General features: G+C 42.5%; 3 protein-coding genes across 3 annotated transcripts in view; 1 reads left to right on the top strand and 2 right to left on the bottom strand.

Moving 5' to 3' along the window:
* Nucleotides 1-1,474, bottom strand: part of LOC133555101 (rho-related GTP-binding protein Rho6-like) — a 32,597-nt gene extending 31,123 nt beyond the window's left edge. Inside the window, exon 1 of the mRNA XM_061904584.1 lies at nucleotides 1,224-1,474. Coding sequence (XP_061760568.1) covers nucleotides 1,224-1,343 — 120 coding nt within the window. The 5' untranslated portion in view covers nucleotides 1,344-1,474. The remainder of the gene's footprint in view (nucleotides 1-1,223) is intronic.
* Nucleotides 1,475-10,998: 9,524 nt separating this feature from the next.
* Nucleotides 10,999-11,979, top strand: LOC133554615 (DNA primase small subunit-like). The gene is made up of 4 exons (XM_061903566.1): nucleotides 10,999-11,347; nucleotides 11,446-11,603; nucleotides 11,675-11,781; nucleotides 11,847-11,979. The coding sequence occupies exons 1-4, from the start codon at nucleotides 11,236-11,238 to the stop codon at nucleotides 11,977-11,979; spliced, it is 510 nt and encodes a 169-aa protein (XP_061759550.1). The 5' UTR covers nucleotides 10,999-11,235.
* An 8,727-nt stretch (nucleotides 11,980-20,706) lies between these two features.
* LOC133553979 (rho-related GTP-binding protein Rho6-like) lies at nucleotides 20,707-25,372 on the bottom strand. The gene is made up of 2 exons (XM_061902302.1): nucleotides 25,085-25,372; nucleotides 20,707-20,953 (listed from the first exon to the last, which is right to left on the bottom strand). Exons 1-2 carry the CDS (start codon nucleotides 25,202-25,204, stop codon nucleotides 20,801-20,803), a joined length of 273 nt encoding a protein of 90 aa, XP_061758286.1. The 5' UTR covers nucleotides 25,205-25,372; the 3' UTR covers nucleotides 20,707-20,800.
* Between the last annotated feature and the right edge of the window lie 481 nt (nucleotides 25,373-25,853).

Here is a 25,853-nt window from a genome sequence, read left to right as displayed (position 1 = left end):
GCTCAGGACACAACGGACGTGACGAGGTTGGTACTAGGTGGGAGTTGAACCAAGAACCCTCGGGTTGCGCACGGCCACTCTTCCACTGCGCCACGCCATCTTTTTTTTTTAACCATCTTTTTTACTATGAAAACACAAACCAGATGAAATACCGTATTTCCTTGAATTGCCGCAGGGCATATAGTATGCGCCTGTCTTGAATTACTGCCGGGTCAAAATCGCTTCCCAAAATAATTAGCGCATGCTTAGTATTACCGCCTGGTCGAACTCGTGACGTCACGAGTGACACTTCCCCTGTCGTCATTTTCAAAATGGAGGAGGCTCATTTCAATACCGGTAATTTGAAATCGCATAAAGGGAAGAAGATTAAGAGCTATTCAGTAGGATGTAAGGTCCAAGCTTACGTCACACTCAATTTTTTACTGCATACCTTTGGTAAGTGCCGGAGTGAGAAGAGGTTTTAAAATAATTAGCGCATGCTTACTTTTACCACATGCCTTTGGTAAGCGCAGGAGTGAGAAGAGGTTTTAAATGAATTAATTCAAGGAAATAGGGCAATATGAATATTTGACAATATTTCACACAAGAGTTCTAAACTGGAATCTTAACTTTAAACTTCTACCAGTGATTATTTCCTTCATGAAAACGATTAATTTCGGGGAAAACATCCAAAAAAAGAAGAGATCCATTTTTACTCCGACGTCATCATGCATCTCAAATAAAGCAGCATATTTCACCTACGGGGCTTCACGGTGGGAGAGGGGTTAGTGCGTCTGCCTCACAATACGAAGGTCCTGCAGTCCTGGGTTCAAATCCAGGCTTGGGATCTTTCTGTGTGGAGTTTGCATGTTCTCCCCGTGAATGCGTGGGTTCCCTCCGGGTACTCCGGCTTCCTCCCACTTCCAAAGACATGCACCTGGGGATAGGTTGATTGGCAACACTAAATTGGCCCTAGTGTGTGAATGTGAGTGTGAATGTTGTCTGTTTATCTGTGTTGGCCCTGCGATGAGGTGGCGACTTGTCCAGGGTGTACCCCGCCTTCCGCCCGATTGTAGCTGAGATAGGCGCCAGCGCCCCCCGCGACCCCGAAAGGGAATAAGCGGTAGGAAATGGATGGATGGATGGATGGATGGATTTCACCTACGATGGGGAGACAAGTGGCGATGGTCCCTCAAGTGCACATGCGTGCATGTATGGCGGCGTGGTGCAGAGATAAATCTTACCTCTGGGTAGCAGTCCTTGGCCAGGACTTGCAGCATGGCTGTTTTGCCGCACTGGACATCTCCAACCAGCACTAGTTTGCAGCGCGCCACCAAAGGCTGCGGGAGGCGTCTCTCCTTCATGCTGGGGATGAAAACGACTATTATCGACACGGCGACAACTTGGCGCTCGCTTCGTTTCAAGGGTGACGTTATAGCTGGATGTGCGCGATGTTCAAGTGAAAAAAGGACGCTGCGGGACTTTTATAATGTGGCGCCAACCAATGAGCTGCAAGACGTGCGCACCACGCAAGTCCATCCTCCCGTCGCTTCGTTTTCTTGGGCGATACTGTAAAAGTCCTGTATCGATCACATACCGGGTAAACACAGGACCCAATTGTCGATATCAATTTCTTGCAATTTATAAATACAACAAACAAAACACAACACAAAGATTAAGGCAAAGGAAAAAAAAAAAGAAATACTGATATCACTGTTTAATGTGAAGTCAATTGTATTTTATTAGCGCTTTTTTTCTCTAGTGACTTAAAGCAGTGTTTTTCAACCACTGTGCCGCGGCACGCTAGTGCATACTTGCCAACACAAGAACACAAGAACAAGAAAGTTTGATCATATTACGCCTGTACTGGCTCACCTGCACTGGCTTCCTGTGCACTTAAGATGTGACTTTAAGGTTTTACTAATTACGTATAAAATACTACACGGTCTAGCTCCAGCCTATCTTGCCGATGGTATTGTACCATATGTCCCGGCAAAAAATCTGCGTTCAAAAGACTCCGGCTTATTAGTGATTCCTAGAGCCCAAAAAAAGTCTGCGGGCTATAGAGCGTTTTCCATTCGGGCTCCAGTACTCTGGAATGCCCTCCCGGTAACAGTTCGAGATGCTACCTCAGTAGAAGCATTTAAGTCTCACCTTAAAACTCATCTGTATAGCCTTTAAATAGACCTCCTTTTTAGACCAGTTGATCTGCCGCTTCTTTTCTTTCTCCTATGTCCCCCCGGTCCGGTCCGATGACCATGGATGAAGTACTGGCTGTCCAGAGTCGAGACCCAGGATGGGCCGCTCGTCGGGACCCAGGATGGACCGCTCGCCTGTATCGGTTGCGGACATCTCTATGCTGCTAATCCGCCTCCGCTTGAGATGGTTTCCTGTGGACGGGACTCTCGCTGCTGTCTTTGATCCGCTTGAACTGAACTCTCGCGGCTATGTTGGAGCCACTATGGATTGAACTTTCACAGCATCATGTTAGACCCGCTCGACATCTATTGCTTTCGGTCCCCTAGAGGGGGGGGGGGGGGGGGGGGGGTTGCCCACATCTGAGGTCCTCTCCAAGGTTTCTCATAGTCAGCATTGTCACTGGCGTCCCACTGGATGTGAATTCTCCCTGCCCACTGGGTGTGAGTTTTCCTTGCCCTTTTGTGGGTTCTTCCGAGGATGTTGTAGTCGTAATGATTTGTGCAGTCCTTTGAGACATTTGTGATTTGGGGCTATATAAATAAACATTGATTGATTGATTGAACACTCCCGAAATTCAGCACCTGTCCCAAAAACCTCCCGGAATAAATGTTCTCCCGAAATTCAGCTGGAGCTGGAGGTCACGCCCCCTCCAGCTCAAACATGCACAGTTCGAAACATTTAAAGTAATTTTTAAAAATGACTGCTAATCCTCCTCCTTTTCGACCAGACGACCGCGGATAATTAAAGTAGGAGCACTCCGGGGGCAGAAGTTCATTAAAGGCCTACTGAAATGAGATTTTCTTAATTAAACGGGGATAGCAGGTCCATTCTATGTGTCATACTTGATCATTTCGCGATATTGCCATATTTTTGCAGAAAGGATTTAGTAGAGAACATCCACGATAAACTTCGCAACTTTCGGTGCTAAGAGAAATGCCCTGCCTCTACCGGAGGTCGCAGACGATGACGTTTAATGGCATATTCACAACGTTTTTAATGGCAGCCTCCAACAAAAAGTGCCATTCGGACTGACAAAACGACAATTTCCCCATTAATTTGAGCGAGGATGAAATATTTGTGTTTGAGGATATTGATAGCGACGGACTACAAAAAAAAAAAGAAAAAAAAAGTTTAAAAAACAAATACGCGATTGCATTGGGACGGATTCAGATGTTTTTAGACACATTTACTCGGATAATTCTGGGAAATCCCTTATCTTTCTATTGTGTTGCTAGTGTTTTAGTGAGTTTAATAGTACCTGATAGTCAGAGGGGTGTGTCCACGGGTGTGTTGACGCGCAGTGTCTCAGGGGAGTCGACGGCAGCTATGGACGGCACAAGCTCAGCTTTTCTCCGGTAAGAACTGACTTTTTGACCACAATTTTCTCCCCGAAACCTGCGGGTTGACATGTGGTCGAGATCCATGTTCCCTTGACCACGCTCTGATCCATAGGAAAGTTTCACCTCCAGGAATTTTAAACAAGGAGTCACCGTGTGTTTGTGTGGCTAAAGGCTAAAGCTTCCCAACTCCATCTTTCTACTGTGACTTCTCCAATATTAATTGAACAAATTGCAAAAGATTCAGCAACACAGATGTCCAAAAAACTGTGTAATTATGCCGTTAAAGCAGACGACTTTTAGCTGTGTGTGTGCGCAGCGCTCATACTTCCTAAAAACCCGTGACGTCTTGCGTATACGTCATCATTACACGACGTTTCGAAGACGAAACTCCTGGGAAATTTAAAATTGTAATTTAGTAAACTAAAAATGCCGTATTGGCATGTGTTGCAATGTTATTATTTCATCATTGATATATAAACTATCAGACTGCGTGGTGGGTAGTAGTGGGTTTCAGTAGGCCTTTAAGAGGGGCGGACTCACCGGCTCTCAGCCATGTTTCCGTCACACAGAGGAAGTCAACTCCGCGGGAAGTGAAGAAATCCTTCAGGATAAACGTTTTGTTTGTCAAAGATCTTGTGTTCACAAGACCGAACCTGGCGGGGGCCAGCAAATCCAAGGGCGCAGCTAATCCAGGTGGGGCCCGACACACAGCCCGCAGGTGGCGGGGGAGAGGAGCCACGAGGCGGGAAAGGAAGGCAGGAATCCAGCCAGGTAAAAAAGCTGACTTGGACGTCGAAAAACCAACGTCGAAGTTGTTTGTATCAGTGGGAAAGGGGCAAAGATCCAACAGTGTTTGGCGGTCATACACAAGCAGTGAGCTGACAGAGACGAAAATAGACGCAAACAACACAAAAACGAACAGAGCTGACAGCCAGAGACGGCAGGGCAAAGCAAATACTGGCGCCATCTTCTGGAAACTCGGAAGTGACGTTACTCAAATAGTGAAAGGTAAGTGTCGTTTTTTTTTTAGTACCCAGCAAGCACAGTACAGTTAGGAGAACAACTGTGTTTTTATTACTGTGTATTTTTAATAGGTGCCGTCTGAAATTCAACTATTTATTTTATTTATATATATATAATAAAATAAATATGTATATAGCTAGAATTCACTGAAAGTTAAGTATTTCATACATATGTATGCATATATATATGAAATATATATGAAATACTAGAGTTGATGATTTGGCTGTAAATATACTCTCCTCTTAACCGCGCCCCCAAACCACGCCTCCGCCCCACCCACGACCACGTCCCCCACCGCCTCACCTCCCGAAATCGGAGGTCTCATGGTTGGCAAGTATGCACTAGTGTGCCGTGAGATACGATCTGGTGTGCCATGAGAGATGGTATAATTTCACCTATTTGGGGTAAAAAATGTTTTTTTGCAAACCAGTAATTGTAGTCTGCAAATGATGTGTTGTTGTTGACTGTCGGTGTTGTCTAGAATAACCGTGTAATACTTTCCCATATCAGAAGGAGGCAGCCGGTTGCTAATTGCTTTGTAGATGCTGGAAACAGCAGGAGGCAGTGTGAAGGTAAAAAAGGTATTTAATGCTTAAACGAAAAAAATAAACAAAAGGTGAGTGCCCCTAAGAAAAGGCATTGAAGCTAAGGGAAGGCTATGCGGAACAAAACTAAATCTGAACTACAAAGTAAACAAAACCAGAATGCTGGACGACAGCAAAGACTTACTGCAGGAGCAAAGACGGCGTCCACAAAGTACATCCGTACATGACAATCAACAAGCCACATTCAGCACGTGTTACAACAGTGTGGGTTCGTAAAAAAAGAGTGCAGGTACTTTCCTGGCCCGCCTGCAGTCCAGACCTGACTCCCATCGAAAATGTGTGGCGCATAATGAAGCATAAAATACGACAGCGGAGACCCCGGACTGTTGAACGACTGAAGCTCTACATAAAACAAGAATGGGAAAGAATTCCACTTTCAAAGCTTCACCAATTAGTTTCCTCAGTTCCCAAATGTTTATTGAGTGTTGTTAAAAGAAAAGGTGATGTAACACAGTGGTGAACATGTCCTTTCCCAACTACTTTGGCACGTGTTGCAGCAATGAAATTCTAAGTTAATTATTATTTGCAAAAAAAAAAAAAGTTTATGAGTTTGAACATCAAATATCTTGTCTTTGTATTGCATTCAACTGAATATGGGTTGAAAAGGATTTGCAAATCATTGTATTCCGTTTATATTTACATCTAACTCAATTTCCCAACTCATATGGAAATGGGGTTTGTATGATGCTCAATCCGCCTATAAAGCTGATGCATCTGAAGGTGAGTGAGCTGATGTCTGCATCTGCTTATATATAACGAGGAGCATGTGGCAACTGAAGGCGCTTACAGCGGCCTTGCCAGGCCTAAATAGACGACAGATGGCCCCATCAATCCGAAGTAAAAGAGAGAATACTGACACGTCAACCATTTTGAGGGGAAGTGGAGCATGATGAGTTGTGCGCAACATAAATTGCAACAATTGCTCAGCTGTCGAGAGGCGCTTGGCATTTTGACGCCGCTAATGTACAAAGGGGATATTTGATTGGGTGACATCAATCTCATAGTGCCTGGCGCCGTGAGAAATGAGGCAAACAGCTCGGTGGTTTCCATATGTGTCCTCTCACCATTTGCAATCAACATGCGTGTTTTACTGCCTCCACGGAACACTGGTATAAAATGATTCTACATCCACAGCAGCAGCATTAAAACTAACTGCTTCACTGTAATGGGAGAACGCTTCTGATGGAGCACAACCCAAAAATGTGGTTTAATGTCTCAATATCCTAATTGCTCTGGTCTACTTGCTGCATGACTTAAACTTTTATCACACACAATACTTTATTTTTCGGCCCACCTTGACTAACATGCACAATGACACGACGTCCCTTACATAGAAACAGAGCATTATTCAGAGAAGGAGATAAGGTAGGCAAGATGCTTTTGGACGTCAAAGCCTCTCAAGTTGTTAACACATAATTAGATAAACAGACAAATGGTATCATCTGAAAGTCAGTTTCAACAAAAAGACACTCACCACATCCTTCAGCCTTGCAGCCAAAGACATTTGCATAATTCGAGTCAATGGTTGAGAGCTTCTACATTATGCAAATATGGCTATGATCAAAGATTATTACCATGCACTGAAGTGAAATCAAGAAATATTTGCAGTGTTCGTCAGTTGTTTTCATCCAACACATGTCATCATTTCACAGTCTTGGGGCTGGATGGAAAAAGCTACGTATGGTTCAATTGAGAAGATGCAAGTCTGAATCCAATACTGCCAAGGCACCCTCGAGCAACACGTTCTCAACCTCAGATCAGGGTCATTGTTTGCTGCGCATGCTAATTGCTCTCTGTTGCGCCGTAAGATGAGATAAATCCGGATATGAATTTCACTTTACCATCCATCCATCCATCCGACTTTCCATTTTCTTCTGCTAATCCGAGTTTGGGTCGCGGGGGCAGTAGCCTAAGCAGAGAAGCCCAGACTTTGCTCTCCACAGCCACTTTGTCCAGCTCTTCCCGGGGGATCCCGAGGCGTTCCCAGGCCAGCCGGGCGAGATAGTCTTGCCAATGTGTCCTGGGTCTTCCGGTGGTCAGACTTGCCCGAAACATCCTAAGGGAGACGTTCGGGGTGGCATCCTGACCAGATGCCCGAAGCACCTCATCTGGGTCCTCTTGATGTGGAGGAGCAGCGGCTGTACTTTGAGCTCCTCCCGGATGACAGAGCTTCTCATCCTATCTCTAAGGGAGCGCCCCGCCACCTGGCGGAGGAAGCTCATTTTAGGCCGCTTGTACCCGTGATCTTGTCCTTTCGGTCATAACCCAAAGCTCATGGAATGTAGATCGATCAGTAAGTTGAGAGCTTTGCCTTCCGGCTCAGCTCCTTTTTCACCGCAACAAATCGATACAGCGTCCACATTACTGAAGATGCTGATCCACTCTTCCCTCCCAGGTACTTGAACTCCTCCACTTGGGGCAAGAGCTCCTCCCCAACTTGGAGATGGCACTCCAACCTTTCCCGGGCGAGAACCATGGACTCGGACTTGGAGGTGCTGATCAGTCGCTTCACACTCGCCTATAAACCGATCCAGTGAGAGCTGAAGATCCTGGCAAGTTGAAGCCATCAGGACCACATCATCTGCAAAGAGCAGTGACCTAACCCTACTCATTTACCATACATTTTATTTTTATTAAACAATCGGCTGTCATTCTACAAGTGTTAGACAAATAGACCAACCTCTCCAATGAGATCTAGGTTTCCTTATTTGACCTATTTAGACCCCGCATCTGGTGTTAAAACTCCTCTGGTCTATTTAAAACCGTGTTATTTTTTGTTTTTCCTGCTGTTTTCTTGGCGTATTTGTCTATTGATTAGGGCAGTGTTTTTCAGCCTTTTTTGAGCCAAGGCACATTTTTTTAATTGAAAAAATTTGGAGGCACAGCACCAACAGAAATCATTAAAAAACGAAACTCATTTGACAGTAAATAGTCGTTGTCGCCATTGTTGTGTATGACTTTAAACCATAACCAACATCACCATAGCTCTTGTCTCAAAGTAGGTGTACTGTCACCACCTGTCACATCACACCTTGACTTATTTGGAGGTTTTTTTGCTGTTTTCCTGTGTGTAGTGTTTTACTTTTTTTTTTGCTCTCTTATTTTGGTGGATTTTCCCGTTTTGTTGTTCTTTGTAACAGCTCGGACTCCTGCCAACGCCGCTCATCCCGTCTGTGCAGTGGGCGCACCTCGGGACACGCCCACGAGCGCGCACATTCAGGGACGTGCCGCGCGCCTGTCTGCCCTGCAGCACCCAACAACTGCAATCATTCATCGGCAATCAACACACCTGTCCGTGATGAACGATCTGCCTTCTTAAGCCTGGACAACCTGCCGAACGGATGAGCAGCGTTGGCAGGAATCCGAGGCGTAACATTTTTTTCATGTCTTCCTTAAACGCTATTCCCTGCATCTGCTTTGTTTTAGTAATCAAGACTATTTAAGTTGTTTTAATCCTTTTTTGTGGGGATATTGTTGACTGTCAGGTCATGTTCGGATCTGGACGCCGTCGTTGTTCCACTGTAAGTCTTTGCTGTCGTCCAGCATTCTGTTTTTGTTTACTTTTTGGCAAGTTCGGTTTTAGTTTCGTTCTGCATAGCCTTCCCTAAGCTTCAATGCCTTTTCTTAGGGTCACTCACCTTTTTTTTATTTCGACTCAAGCATTAGATACGACGACAAACCCTTGTCTCACACAACGTGTTCCCGACATCTACAAAGCAATTAACTACCAGCTGCCACCTACTGACATGGAAGAGTATTACACGGTTACGCTGCCGAGCTCCAGACAGCACCGACACTCAACAACGGCGCATCATTTGCAGATTACCGTATTTCCTTGAATTGCCGCAGGGCATATAGTATGCGCCTGCCTTGAATTACTGCCGGGTCATTCTCGCTTCACAAAATAATTAGCGCATGCTTAGTATTACCGCCTGGTCAAACTCGTGACTTCACGAGTGACACTTCCCCTGTCATCATTTTCAAAATGGAGGAGGCTGATTTCAATACTGGTAATTTGAAATCGCATAAAGGGAAGAAGCTCAAAGGCCTACTGAAACCCACTACTACCCACCACGCACTCTTATAGTTTATATATCAATGATGAAATATTAACATTGCAACACATGCCAATACGGCCCTTGTAGTTTACTAAATTACAATTTTAAATTTCCCGGGAGTTTCGTCTTGAAAACGTTGTGTAATGATGACGTGTACGCAAGACGTCACGGGTTTTTAGGAAGTATGAGCGCTGCGCACACACACAGCTAAAAGTCGTCTGCTTTAACTGCATAATTACACAGTATTTTGGAGATCTGAGTTGCTGAATCTTTTGCAATTTGTTCAATTAATATTGGAGAAGTCACAGTAGAAAGATGGAGTTGGAAAGCTTTAACCCTTAGCCATACAAACACACGGTGATTCCTTGTTTAAAATTCCTGGAGGTGAAGCTTTACTATGGATCAGACCGGTCACGCGAACATGGTTTCCGACCACTTGTCAACCGGCAGGTTTCGGTGAGAAATTCGTGGTAAAAAGTTGCCTCTTACCGGAGATCAGCTGAGCTTGCGTCGTCCATGCAGCTGCCGTCGACTTCCCTCAGAGACTGGCCTCAAGACACCCGTGGACACACCCCTCCGACTATCAGGTACTATTTAATCTCACTAGAACACTAGCAACACAATAGAAAGAGAAGGGATTTCCCAGAATTATCCTAGCAAATGTGTCTAAAAACATCGTAATCCGTCCCAATGCAATTGCGTTTTTTTGGGGGGGTTTTTTGTAGTCCGTCGCTATCAATATCCTCAAACACGAATCTTTCATCCTCGCTCAAATTAATGGGGAAATTGTCGTTTTCTCGGTCCGAATAGCTCTTTTTGTTGGAGGCTCCCATTAAAATCAATGTGAATAAGTGAGGAGCCCCCACACTTGTGACGTCATCGTCTGCGACTTCCGGTAGAGGCAGGGCTTTTCTCTTAACACCGAAAGTTGCAAACTTTATCGTGGATGTTCTCTACTAAATCCTTTCAGCAAAAATATGGCAATATCGCGAAATGATCAAGTATGACACATAGAATAAGACAATATCATTTCAGTACGCCTTTAAGAGCTATTCAGTAGGATTTAAGGTCCAAGCTTACATCACACTCACATTTTTACTGCATACCTTTGGTAAGTGCCGGAGTGAGAAGAGGTTTTAAAATAATTAGCGCATGCTTACTTTTACCGCATGCCTTTGGTAAGTGCAGGAGTGAAAAGAGGTTATAAATTAATCAGCGCCCGGCGGCAATTCAAGGAAATACGGCATATTTACTGGTTAGCAAAAAATCATTTCAACCCAAATAGGTGAAATTACATAATCTCCCACGGCACACCATACAGTATCTCAAGGCAAACTCGTGTGCTGCGGCACAGTGGTTGAAAAACATACTTATTTTCCTATTTAATTGTCAATTACAGTACACTGTATGAAAACCTATTGTGAAAAGGGATCCAAACCCTGGGAATTATTTTAGTAACTGGGACTTTACTCCCCTCTATCGATGTGAAAGGTGTCTTACAGTTAACACGTGGGCTCTGCGCATGTCTCAGTGGTCAACCACAGTTACGTTCTTGATACAGTCATTTCAATAGACTCTCTGCTCTAGAGTCCACATATGACCTGTACCATATGGTTTTAGTTTAATACTTAACTAGACTTTCGGTTTGTCTCGCTTGACTACATATATGACGCTCCCTCTCTTCTTAAAAGCCCTTAGTAAACTTTTTTTTTTTTATATATAACAATAATAATCCATCGTAAACTGTTGTATTTGGCATTTTAAACGCCCTGTCTGGGTTTGGTATTGATATAAAGTTCCCTTTATTTTATATTTATTATATACATTACAACGTTTCCTGTACGGACTTATAACATCCGGTTTCGTCACCCAGCAGCCTTTTTCTGATTGGACGTGTGCTTTGCCGAAGCGTTTTCCCGCGTTGTGTCTGTCGCAAAACAACACACCGACTTGACATTCTCTGGACGTACAAAACTAAGACATTTGAGACACTTTATTCACAATTTAACAGTAGTTTAGTATTTCGGGGGAATGCCACCATCATCAGATTATGACCAGGCCAGTCTGCCGGATCTACTACCGCTTTACTACCGACGACTGTTTCCATTCTCCCAGTACTACCGCTGGTTAAACTATGGAGGAGGTGAGCGTTCAGTACTTTTCTTACACGTTTAAATAATGATCTTGTTCTGCGTATTATTACGAACAGACGCACTTACTGATATAATGTATTTTTCCAAGTGCAAAAGAACTACTTCCAGAACCGAGAGTTCTCCTTCACCCTCAAAGATGACATATACGTCCGCTACCAGTCTTTTACCACGCAGAACGAGCTGGAGAAAGAAATGCAGAAGATGAATCCTTATAAAATCGACATTGGAGCAGTCTACAGTCACAGAGTATGTCGGCACAATATTTCATAATCCACGAACTGTCAATGTAATCATTTGACTGTGTTTCATATTCACAGCCCAGTCAGCACAACACAGTGAAGTCTGGAACATTCCAGGCTCTTGAGAAGGAGCTGGTGTTTGATATCGACATGACGGACTATGATGATGTCAGAAGCTGTTGCAGGTAATTTGCTCATGTCATTGTTATACGTAGAATGTACTTTTGAACCCCTCACACTTGTATTGCAGTGCTGCAGACATTTGTCACAAGTGCTGGACTCTGATGACTATCGCCATACGAATCTTGGACAGAGCGCTTAGAGGTTTGTCCGCATTGATTAATAAGCCTCAAGAATTCCTTTACAAAGTTCCAGGCATGTGATTTTTCCGTCTAAAGTCGGAATTCCGTCTTTTTTAATCTCGGGGGGAAAAAAGTGTCGAGCAATCAACTACGGCGTAATTGAATATTACGCTGTAGTTGTAAGCTAAAAAATATTTGCTTGCGAAATACGCATGTTTGTTTTAAATTGTTGTGGTGAAGAAGGAGCTGAGCCGGAAGGCAAAGCTCTCAATTTACCGGTCGATCTACGTTCCCTTCCTCACCTATGGTCATGAGCTTTGGGTCATGACCGAAAGGATAAGATCACGGGTACAAGCGGCCGAAATGAGTTTCCTCCGCCGTGTGGCGGGGCACACCCTGGACAAGTCGCCAACTCATCGCAGGGCCAACACAGATAGACAGACAACATTCACACTCACATTCACACACTAGGGACCATTTAGTGTTGCCAATCAACCTATCCCCGGAGGGAACCCACGCATTCACGGGGAGAACATGCAAACTCCACACAGAAAGATCCCGGGCCTGGATTTGAACCCAGAACTGCAAGACCTCCGTATTGTGAGGCAGACGCATTAAACCCTCTGCCACCGTGAAGCCAAGCAGTAACATATTAGGCCTAATCAGTGGCCAAGTGTTTAGAGTGTCTGCCCTGAGATCGGTAGGTTGTGAGTTCAAACCCCGGCCGAGTCATACCAAAGACTATAAAAATGGGACCCATTACCTCCCTGCTTGGCACTCAGCATCAAGTGTTGGAATTGGGGGTTACATCAACAAAAATGAATCCTGGGCGCGGCAACCGCTGCTGCCTACTACTCCACTCACCTCCCAGGGGGTGATCAAGGGTGATGGGTCAAATTCAGAGAATAATTTCGCCACATGTAGTGTGTGTGACAATCATTAGTACTTCAACTTTTTATGTTGTGTCATTTTGTCAAAATTATGAGGTACAATCGGCAGAAAAAAAATATTGATCCACTTGTTCATTTACTGTTAATATTTGGTTATTTTCTGTTTCAACAAGTTCTAATAATAATAATAATAATAATAATAATAATAATAATAATCGGCAGAAAAAAAAATATTGATCCACTTGTTCATTTACTGTTAATATTTGGTTATTTTCTGTTTCAACAAGTTCTATCTACACTTATGTTAAAATGTAATAATCACTTATTCTTCTGTTGTTCGGATGCTTTACATTAGTTATGGATGATACCACAAATTTTGGTATCGATCCGATACCAAGTAGTTACAGGGTAAAACATTGGTCATAATTTAAGTCCTTTTGTGTCCGGGGATGTATTTCCTGAGGTTATACACATAATATAAATGTTTTAAAAAAGGAAAAAATATTTTGTGATATTAAAATCCATCCATCCATCCATTTTCTACCGCTTATTCCCTTTGGGGTCGCTGGTGCCTATCTCAGCTACAATCGAGCGGAAAGCGGTGTACACCCTGGACAGATCGCCACCTAATGGCAGGGCCAACACAGATAGACAGACAACATTCACACTCACATTCACACACTATGGCCAATTTAGTGTTGCCAGTCAACCTATCCCCAGGTGCATGTCTTTGGAAGTGGGAGGAAGCCGGAGTACCCGGAGGGAACCCACGCATTCACGGGGAGAACATGCAAACTCCACACAGAAAGATCCCGAGCCCGGGATTGAACCCAGGACTGCAGGATCTTTGTATTGTGAGGCAGACGCACTAACCCTTCTACAACCGTGAAGCCTGATGATAAAATCATTGTAGTATAATCATAGTAGTATCGACGAGATACACTTTTGTACTTGGTATCATTACAGTGGATGTCATGTGTAGATCTACCCATAGCATTTGTCTTTGAGGGAGCTCTGTGAGCTATTATATCCTTCTACGGTGTGTAGTGAAGCATGTTTAGCTATTCCTCATCCTGCAGCGATGATACTTGTAAGCAACATACTTTATTTGTCGCCTTGGAGGCGAGGATTAGTGATTTAGAAGAAACTAAAACACTGACGACTGCAGATGGACGTTAACAGCCAGCGAGCACCTCTTGTAGAGTAGTGTTTTAGTGTTATAGCTTTATCCTTCCTTTTTAAGCTAAAATGCGTCCATTCTCCACTTTCTGTCGACTCACCGTGTCTGCTTTTAAGTATTCTCGGATTGTGCGCTGCCGAACACGCTCCCCTGCTCGTAAAACCATCAATGTCATGTTGTGACACCGGCACGCCGTCATGCCTGTTAATAAAATTTTAAAAAAATTTAAAGAGGGATCCGTTACTTTTCAGAGGCGGTATAGTACCATTTATGATTCAATAGTATTGCAGTACTTTACTAGTACCGTACAACCCTACAATATATGTATTTACCACTAGATTAGACCAAGCCAATCATCCATCCATCCATCCATTTTCTACCGCTTATTCCCTTTCGGGGTCACGGGGGGCCTATCTCAGCTACAATCGGGCGGAAGGCAGGGTACACCCTGGACAAGTCGCCCCCTCATCGCAGGGCCAACAGATAAACAGACAACATTCACACTCACATTCACACACTAGGGCCAATTTAGTGTTGCCAATCAACCTATCCCCAGGTGCATGTCTTTGGAAGTGGGAGGAAGCCGGAGTACCCGGAGGGAACCCACGCATTCACGGGGAGAACATGCAAACTCCACACAGAAAGATCCCGAGCCTGGATTTGAACCCAGGACTGCAGGAACTTCGTATTGTGAGGCAGACGCACTAACCCCTCTGCCACCGTGAAGCCCCAAGCCAATCAGATTGCATTATTCAGTATCCTGGCCACTGATTGGCTCAGCCTCAGGAAGCCTGATTATATTGGATTAAAAGACCAAAAACATGACTAAAGGGTGTTGTTTCATTACTAGATGCCACGATAAAAATGCATTCAGAAGGTAGTAAACAGTTTATTTAAGCTACAGCTGTGAAAATATTCCATATATGATTAATAATTCTTACTTTGCAGAAATGCATAGAGTATATATTGCGGTCATGTCCGTAACTTATTAACAGCGATAAAAGAGGGGTGACTGTACCTCGGTTTTCTTTAGTAATCTGCGCCAAAAGGTCAGAAAAAAGGCCATTGCTTCACAAACATGTATAAATTGTTGATTTATATAGGCTAGTAAGGTAAAGTGTTGTACCTGACAAGTTTCAGCTACCTTGCTTCTGCAGCCTTCATCAGAGGTGTCACAGGTGTGTCACATCACTCGTTGACAAACTAGTGAGCATCCTGGATGATGCCAGTCACCCTCTGCATAGCGTTATCAGTAGCCAGAGGAGCCTGTTCAGTGCTAGACTGCTTCATCCCAAGTGCAGGACTAATAGACTCAAAAACTCCTTTGTCCCACACGCCATTAGACTGTACAACTCCTCTCTGGGGCGGGGGGCGGGGGGTTACTAGGATGACAGGGGATGCAAATCAATAACAGTGCAATAGGTTTTCATAACATGGTCACTACTGCCTACTTTGTCTTGTTATAGTCTTATTTTACTCTTATATTTTTATTCCCATTGTTGCTTTTTAGTTTTTATTCTTATTGTAATATTTCTCTATTTTGTTTCCATTTAAACCCCCATTATTTACTTTTTACTTTTATTTAAATTGATCTCAACTCTGTACACTGCTGCTGGAATTTTAATTTTCCTGAAGGAACTCTCCTGAAGGAATCAATAAAGTACTATCTATCTATCTAACTCTGATGAAGGCTGCAGAAGCAAGGTAGCCGAAACTTGTCAGGTACAACACTTTACCTTACTATCCTATATAAAAAATAACCATTTATAAGCACAGGTTAGTAGGCTAAATTAACCTCTTCAACATGCTTCACAAACATTTAATGGAACGCCAAATTTGGAACGCAACAAATAGATTTGGCGTTACCTGTTCAACCCGCTCTTTAACACATTGTGCGCGACCCCGAGACGGACGAGCGGTAGAAAATGGATGGACATATGGATGGATTGTAGTTTGACCACCTGACTGACATGTACTGTGACACTAGAACGCTGTTAATTAGTTACCGTGTTAAATCAATTTCCCCAAAGTAAGAATTAATCATCAAAATCTGCATGAAAACCTGTTTATGACCTTCTAAATACAGTTTTTTAACATGATGAAAGCCATTGAGACATGTAATAACACCCACACACTTACACTATTTTAATCCAATATAACTTCCTCCCACCTCCAAGGACATGCACCTGGGGATAGGTTGATTGGCAACACTAAATGGTCCCTAGTGTGTGAATGTGAGTGTGAATGTTGTTTTCTATCTGTGTTGGCCCTGCGATTAGGGGGTGACTAATCCAGGGTTTACTTCGCCTTTCGCCCGAATGCAGTTGCGATAGGCTCTAGCACCCCTCGCGACCCCTAAAGCAGTGGTTCTCAACCTTTTTTTCAGTGATGTACCCCCTGTGAACATTTTTTTTAATTCAAGTACCCCCTAATGAGAGCAAAGCATTTTTGGTTGAAAAAAAGAGATAAAGAAGTAAAATACAGCACTATGTCATCAGTTTCTGATTTATTAAATTGTATAACAGTGCAAAATATTGCTCATTTGTAGTGGTCTTTCTTGAATTATTTGGAAAAAAATATATAAAAATAACTAAAAACTCGTTGAAAAAGTGATTCAATTATAAATAAAGATTTCTACAAATAGAAGTAATCATCAACTTAAAGTGCCCTCTTTGGGGATTGTAATAGAGATCCATCTGGATTCATGAACTTAATTCTAAAGATTTCTTCACAAAAAAGGAAATCTTTAACATCAATATTTATGGAACATGTCCACAAAAAAATCTAGCCGTCAACACTGAATATTGCATTGTTGCATTTATTTTCACAGTTTATGAACTTACATTCATATTTTGTTGAAGTATTATTCAATAAATATTGTTATAAATGATTTTTGCATTGTTGCTATTTTTAGATTTTTTTTTTTTAAATCTCACGTACCCCTTGGCATACCTTCAAGTACCCCCAGGGGTATGCGTACCCCCATTTGAGAACCATTGCCCTAAAGCAGGGGTAGGGAACCTATGGCTCTAGAGCCAGATGTGGCTCTTTTGATGACTGCATCTGGCTCTCAGATAAATCTTAGCTGACATTGCTTAACACGATAAGTAATGAATAATTCCGCTGGTAATCACAGTGTCAAAAATAACGTTCAAAATATAAAACATTCTCATGCATTTCCAACCATCCATTCGGTTTCTACCGCACCTGTTCAAGAAGTCGCATTAATGGCAAGAAGTATTTTTTTTTTATTTTGGTTAACCTCAGAATAACAATTTTATTAAAAAGAATAAGAGACTTATTATACTCCAAAAATGTTGGTCTTTCTTAAAAATGCACGCATATAGTTGTATTCAGTGATTAAAAAAAATAATAATAATGGCTCTCACGGAAATACTTTTAAAAATATTTGGCTTGTATGGCTCTCTCAGCCAAAAAGCTTCCCGACCCCTGCCCTAAAGGGACAAGCGGTAGGAAATGGATGGAGATGGATAATAATGCTGCCTGAGGCTGAGCCAATCAGTGGCCAAAATGTTGAACAGCGCTCTGATTGGTTTGGTTTAATCGAGTAGCCAATACTACAGTGGTATAGATATTTGTACTTTATTTAGCCATTTTGTACTTGAAAATGCTAAATATAGGCCAAAAATACATGGAAATGCTTGCATTTTTGTTTTGTATTTTAATCTGTGATATGGTAATGCTGAAATCTGGCGAGGGATGACTGTGTTGCTCTTCTCAATGAGCACCTGGTCTTAAAGTATTCAATGACAATCACCTTAAAGCAGTTAAAAAAAAATGTTTTTTTTTTTTGTTTTTTTATTATTTGTTTTTTTTTTCATGTTTTTTTTCTGAGTTTGGTGTATCCCACAACATTCTTCTAAAGCAAGGGTCTGCAACCTGCGGGTCTTTCATGCGTTCGCCCTGGTTCCCTCTGGCTTGCCTTTGAAAGAAAATGTCAATAAATAATGGCTATTTCAATTTAATTGATTTTATTTTATCTAGTTAGTTAATGCCCTGCGATGAGAAAGCGACTTGTCCAGGGTGTACGCCGCCTTCCGCCCGATTGTAGTTGAGGTAGGCACCAGCGGCCCCCGCGACCCCAAAGGGGAATAAGCGGTAGAAAATGGATGGATGGATAGTTAGTTAATTTTAACGTAACAGTTGTTATTTTCGCGATTTCAGTGGTCTTGTTGTATAAAAATAAATCGTATTTTAATATTTTGTCAATCAAAATGTACGTCACACGGCCCTATGCATCATATTTTGCGGCCAAGCAATTGCATTGTTTTTAGCAGCCAACCCTGGGTAAACTAGCAATTCACAGATCAAAATAGATAAATATTTCTGATAGAAAATAGAACATTTATTGCTTCATGGACCAATTAATATGCTTTCACTGTTGGTTGACCTGTGTGCTTAATAGGTGGGCAGAAAATAGCAAACAACAAAAAATAAAATGTTAAAAGACAAACACACAGCATTCACAGAAAAATACCCAGCTGGGGAAGACCAAAAAGAGCAGTTTTTTGACTGCTGCGGAAAGCTTTTTAGAGCAAAAATATTTGGCAAGTCGTTTTCTGTCTAGTGTTTGATTTCATAAGAAATACAAAGAAAATATAAGAGGTATCATTGTAGGGATCATACAGAATGTACGGCTCTAGATGGTTGCCGACCCCTGTTCTAGAGCGTCCATCACAATCACATGCACATGCGTCATGGGCACACGTGCAAATGTGACGGTGACATCATCTGACGCGCCTATCTCCACAAAACACCAAACAAATAGATTGCAGTCCTGTGAGAAACCCAGTTAAGATATTATTTACTATAAATGAGTAAAATACTAGGACACAATAAAATAGCCTGCGATTGTAGCTGAGATAGGCACCAGCGCCCCCCGCGACCCCAAAGGGAATAAGCGGTAGAAAAATGGATGGATGGATGGACAATACAACAGCATGTGTTCCTAGTGGGACCAGGAAATGCAAACCCCGTTTCCATATGAGTTGGGAAATTGTGTTAGATGTAAATATAAACGGAATACAATTATTTGCAAATCATTTTCAAACCATAGTCAGTTGAATACGCTACAAAGACAACATTTTTGATGTTCAAACTGATAAACATTTTTTTCTTTGCAAATAATCATTAACTTTAGAATTTGATGCCAGCAACACGTGACAAAGAAGTTGAGAAAAGTGGCAATAAATACTGATAAAGTTGAGAAATGCTCATCAAACATCCCACAGGTGTGCAGGCTAATTGGGAACAGGTGGGTGCCATGATTGAGTATGAAAACAGCTTCCATGAAATGCTAAGTAATTCACAAACAAGGATGGGGCGAGGGTCACCAATTTGTAAGCAAATTGTCGAACAGTTTTAGAACAACATTTCTCAACGAGCTATTGCAAGGAATTTAGGGATTTTACCATCTATGGTCCGTAAAATCATCAAAAGGTTCAGAGAATCTGGAGAAATCACTGCACGTAAGCGATGATATTAAGGACTTTTGATCCCTCAGGCGGTACTGCATCAAAAACAGACATCAGTGTGTAAAGGATATCACCACATGGGGTCAGGAACACTTCATAAAACCACTGTCAGTAACTACAGTTGGTTGCTACATCTGTAAGTGCAAGTTAAAACTCTGCTATGCAAAGCAAAATCCATTTATCAACAACACCAAGGAACGTCGCCGGCTTCGTTGGGCCTGAGATCATCTAAGATGGACTGATGCAAAGTGGAAATGTGTTCTGTGGTCTGATGAGTCCACATTTCAAATTATATTTGGAAACTGTGGACGTGGTGTCCTCCAGAACAAAGAGAAAAATAACCATCCGGATTGTTATAGGCGCAAAGTTCAAAAGCCAGCATCTGTGATGGTATGGGGGTGTACTAGTGCCCAAAGCATGCATGGGTAACTTACACATCTATGAAGGCATCATTAATGTTGAATGGTCCATACAGGTTTTGGAGCAACATATGTTGTCATCCAAGCAACGTTATTATGGATGCCCCTGCTTATTTCAGCAAAACAATGCCAAGCCACGTGTTATAACAGCGTAGTTTCGTAGTAAAAGAGTGCGGGTACTTTCCTGGCCCGCCTGCAGTCCAGACCTGTCTCCCATCGAAAATGTGTGGCGCATTATGAAGCGTAAAATTTGACCGCGGAGACCCCGGACTGTTGAACGACTGAAGCTCTACATAAAACAAGAATGAGAAAGAATTCCACTTTCAAAGCTTCAACAATTAGTTTCCACAGTTCCCAAACGTTTATTGAGTGTTGTTAAAAGAAAAGGTGATGTAACACAGTGGTGAACATGCCCTTTCCCAACTAGTTTGGCACGTGTTGCAGCCATGAAATTGTAAGTTAATTATTATTTGCAAAAAAAAAATAAAGTTTATGAGTTTGAACATCAAATATCTTGTCTTTGTAGTGCATTCAACTGAATATGGGTTGAAAAGGATTTGCAAATCATTGTATTCCGTTTATATTTACATCTAACACAATTTCCCAACTCATATGGAAATAGTTTGTACATTTGAACTACTAGAGTACTGCACAATTCATAATGAACCAATATTTGTCCAATGTTCAATAACTTGTAAAAAAAAATTGCTATTTAAAGCCCGCAACATTAATTGCAAAAAACAAAATGCCTGACGTAACGCAACAGCGTCAGCTGTCTTTTGTAGTGTGTAACAATGAATGCAGACTTATTTACAGTTAGTATGTGTCTGCAGGAAGACGGTCTCTGTGGGGAGGGACAACTAGTACCACTAAAATCAACAAAGAATAATAAAACTACAGTACTGACCAAATGGATGCTCATGCAAAAACAATCCAGGAGTTTATTAAGAAAAAGGGGAGAGAAAGAGGAAGCAAATGCTCACCTGATGTGTCCCAAAGACTGAGCTCAACACGCTGGCCGTCAAGATCCATGCAGGCTGTGTAGTTCTCAAACACAGTAGGGACGTATGTCTAGAAATTACAGGAGTCACTTAATGACACAAAAACTCTATTGCCATCACGTATTAGGTTGTGATGAATGGTGACGAACTTGTTAAATATTCTGTATAGCTGATATTGCGCCAGTCTTTTGTGTCAAAACAAGATGCCATACTTATATTTTGCTCATTTAGATGCAGGAGTTACCCATCACTGCGCCACAATTATAAACATATAACGTACCTCTGTTCAAAGGTCGAGTCTTTTGAACAGCTCTTTTAAGTGGACAACTAGGGCTGGGCGATATGGCCTTTTTTGAATATCTCGATATTTTTAGGCCAAATCGCGATACACGATATATATCTCAATATTTTTGCCTTAGCCCTGAATGAACACTTGATACATATAATCACAGCAGTATGATGATTCTATGTGTCTACATTAAATTCTTCTTCTTCATACTGCCTTAATATATACTCATTTTAAACTTTCATGCAGAGAAGGAAATCACAACTAAGTCCATTGACCAAAACTGTATTTATTAAATTTATTAGCAGGTGACTTTTCAAATGATGCTACATATTAGCAATAATGCTACTTTTAGTAGCAACACTTGTGCCCCACACTTGACAAATTAAAGTTGTCTATTCGACATATTCTTGCTTGAAGCCGAACCACCGCCAGACGATGGACCCCCTGCTGTTTTTCTTGGGAATTAATTCTTCCTTCATTCGTACCTTCTTTCTCTCGTATTACCACTCGCACGGCTCTGCTAGCATCACAGCTATTGTTACCCAGTCTGCTACCGCTCTGCTCCGCGACGGCATATACGTATTTGACGTATGACGTGACAGTATGTGACGTGTGTAAGAAGGTGCGCTTGCTGTCTGTGAGAAGGAGACACAAGAAGGAGTGGGAAGAGCCAGTAATGTAATGCCCGCAGCTAAAACCAACTGCGTGAGAATGTGTACTCGAATATCACGATATAGTCATTTTCTATATCGCACAGAGACAAACCCGCGATATATCGCATGTATCGATATATCGCCCAGCCCTATGAACGACAAGAACCTTTTCGCAGTTGCGAGCCATTTTTAAAATGCAAATAGCCCACGCTGTCTTCATGTGCACTGCCTGTCTGAGAAACCCCACAAAAATGATCCAAAATCAAAGGAAATGTAGCAACAGTAGCCAATAGTTAAGGTCTACACCAGAGGTTCTCAAACTCATTTTTATTGATGCTTTCAGAGGGACGCTTTTTAAAAATGAATTTACATTATGCATGCGGGTAATAAATTGGGATTAATCATGATTAATCAAAATGCATTTGCATTTTATTATTAGATTTTTTTATGTATAACTCGCTTTAAAATCATAAATAAAGGTGACAAGCAGATATTTAACTTATTTTTATCCCACAAAAATATACAGTATATAATGATATAATTGTCATGATCAGATAATCCATCCATCCGTCCATTTTTTTACCACTTGTGTCTTTCGGGGTTGTGGGGGGTTCTGGAGCTTATCTCAGTTGCATTCGGGCGGAAGGCAAAGTACACTCTGGACAAGTCGCCACCTCATCGCAGGGCCAACACAGATAGACAGACAACATTCACACTCACATTCACACACTAGGGCCAATTTTAGTGTTGCCAATCAACCTATCCCCAGGTGCATGTCTTTGGAAGTGGGAGGAAGCCGGAGTACCCGGAGGGAACCCACACATTCACAGGGAGAACATGCAAACTCCACACAGAAAGATCCTGAGCCCAGGATCAAACCCAGGACCTTCGTATTGTGAGGTGCACGCACTAACCCCCTATTGCCCCATATTAAAGTTTAAAATATGCAAAAAAAAAAATCTGTTAAAATTTGAAGATTGAATGCATTTATTGAACAAATTTAAAAAAATAATAATAATAAATATATAAAAAAGTATTTTATTGAAACCATTTTTTTCCAGGCTTTGACGGGCCATCTAGAATGATGTGGCGGGCCAGAAGCGGCCCCCGGGCCTTGAGTTTGACACCCCTGGTGTACAAACACCATCCATCCATCCATTTCTACCACTTATTCCCTTTTGGGTGGCGGGGGGCGTTGGTGCCTATCTCAGCTACAATCGGGCGGAAGGCAGGGTACACCCTGGACAAGTCGCCACCTCATCGCAGGGCCAACACAGATAGACAGACAACATTCACACACTAGGGACCATTTAGTGTTGCCAATCAACCTATCCCCAGGTGCATGTCTTTGGAAGTGGGAGGAAGCCGGAGTACCCGGAGGGAACCCACGCAGTCACGGGGAGAACATGCAAACTCCACATAGAAAGATCCCAAGCCCAGGATCGAACCCAGGACCGTCGTATTGTGAGCTCCATGGACTAACCCCTGTTTCCCCATATAAAAGTTTAAAATATGCATTGTTTTTCTGTTAAAATTCAAAGAATGAATGCATTTAGTAAAAAAATTTAAAATAAATACAAATGATAAATATATTAAAAAATATTTTATTGAAACCAATTTTTTCCAGGCTTTCGCCTGTGGCGGGCCAGAACCGGCCCCCAGGCCTTGAGTTTGACACCCGTGGTGTACACACACCAGTTGGTAAAAAAATGTATTCACTTTCTTTATATATTGGGCTAATTTTCAATTGAGATTTATCTATATTTGTATACACTGAGCATACTAGATGTATTACTTGTAGGCATTTTTTTATTGTATTGTTGAAATGTCTTTGTGTGGAAAATTGTTACATCACTGGGATAAATAAATGATAAATGGGTTGTACTTGTATAGCGCTTTTCTACCTTCAAGGTACTCAAAGCGCTTTGACACTACTTCTACATTTACCCATTCACACACACATTCACACACTGATGGAGGGAGCTGCCATGCAAGGCGCCAACCAGCACCCATCAGGAGCAAGGTTGAAGTGTCTTGCTCAGGACACAACGGACGTGACGAGGTTGGTACTAGGTGGGAGTTGAACCAAGGACCCTCGGGTTGCGCACGGCCACTCTTCCACTGCGCCACGCCATCTTTTTTTTTTAACCATCTTTTTTACTATGAAAACACAAACCAGATGAAATACCGTATTTCCTTGAATTGCCGCAGGGCATATAGTATGCGCCTGTCTTGAATTACTGCCGGGTCAAAATCGCTTCCCAAAATAATTAGCGCATGCTTAGTATTACCGCCTGGTCGAACTCGTGACGTCACGAGTGACACTTCCCCTGTCGTCATTTTCAAAATGGAGGAGGCTCATTTCAATACCGGTAATTTGAAATCGCATAAAGGGAAGAAGATTAAGAGCTATTCAGTAGGATGTAAGGTCCAAGCTTACGTCACACTCAATTTTTTACTGCATACCTTTGGTAAGTGCCGGAGTGAGAAGAGGTTTTAAAATAATTAGCGCATGCTTACTTTTACCACATGCCTTTGGTAAGCGCAGGAGTGAGAAGAGGTTTTAAATGAATTAATTCAAGGAAATAGGGCAATATGAATATTTGACAATATTTCACACAAGAGTTCTAAACTGGAATCTTAACTTTAAACTTCTACCAGTGATTATTTCCTTCATGAAAACGATTAATTTCGGGGAAAACATCCAAAAAAAGAAGAGATCCATTTTTACTCCGACGTCATCATGCATCTCAAATAAAGCAGCATATTTCACCTACGGGGCTTCACGGTGGGAGAGGGGTTAGTGCGTCTGCCTCACAATACGAAGGTCCTGCAGTCCTGGGTTCAAATCCAGGCTTGGGATCTTTCTGTGTGGAGTTTGCATGTTCTCCCCGTGAATGCGTGGGTTCCCTCCGGGTACTCCGGCTTCCTCCCACTTCCAAAGACATGCACCTGGGGATAGGTTGATTGGCAACACTAAATTGGCCCTAGTGTGTGAATGTGAGTGTGAATGTTGTCTGTTTATCTGTGTTGGCCCTGCGATGAGGTGGCGACTTGTCCAGGGTGTACCCCGCCTTCCGCCCGATTGTAGCTGAGATAGGCGCCAGCGCCCCCCGCGACCCCGAAAGGGAATAAGCGGTAGGAAATGGATGGATGGATGGATGGATGGATTTCACCTACGATGGGGAGACAAGTGGCGATGGTCCCTCAAGTGCACATGCGTGCATGTATGGCGGCGTGGTGCAGAGATAAATCTTACCTCTGGGTAGCAGTCCTTGGCCAGGACTTGCAGCATGGCTGTTTTGCCGCACTGGACATCTCCAACCAGCACTAGTTTGCAGCGCGCCACCAAAGGCTGCGGGAGGCGTCTCTCCTTCATGCTGGGGATGAAAACGACTATTATCGACACGGCGACAACTTGGCGCTCGCTTCGTTTCAAGGGTGACGTTATAGCTGGATGTGCGCGATGTTCAAGTGAAAAAAGGACGCTGCGGGACTTTTATAATGTGGCGCCAACCAATGAGCTGCAAGACGTGCGCACCACGCAAGTCCATCCTCCCGTCGCTTCGTTTTCTTGGGCCATACTGTAAAAGTCCTGTATCGATCACATACCGGGTAAACACAGGACCCAATTGTCGATATCAATTTCTTGCAATTTATAAATACAACAAACAAAACACAACACAAAGATTAAGGCAAAGGAAAAAAAAAAAGAAATACTGATATCACTGTTTAATGTGAAGTCAATTGTATTTTATTAGCGCTTTTTTTCTCTAGTGACTTAAAGCAGTGTTTTTCAACCACTGTGCCGCGGCACGCTAGTGCATACTTGCCAACACAAGAACACAAGAACAAGAAAGTTTGATCATATTACGCCTGTACTGGCTCACCTGCACTGGCTTCCTGTGCACTTAAGATGTGACTTTAAGGTTTTACTAATTACGTATAAAATACTACACGGTCTAGCTCCAGCCTATCTTGCCGATGGTATTGTACCATATGTCCCGGCAAAAAATCTGCGTTCAAAA

Source organism: Nerophis ophidion, linkage group LG06, assembly GCF_033978795.1.
Source record: "Nerophis ophidion isolate RoL-2023_Sa linkage group LG06, RoL_Noph_v1.0, whole genome shotgun sequence".
NCBI classification, from domain to species: Eukaryota; Metazoa; Chordata; class Actinopteri; order Syngnathiformes; family Syngnathidae; genus Nerophis; species Nerophis ophidion.
The sequence above is the reverse complement of the archived record's forward strand: the minus strand, read 5'-3'. Positions and strand labels throughout refer to the sequence as shown.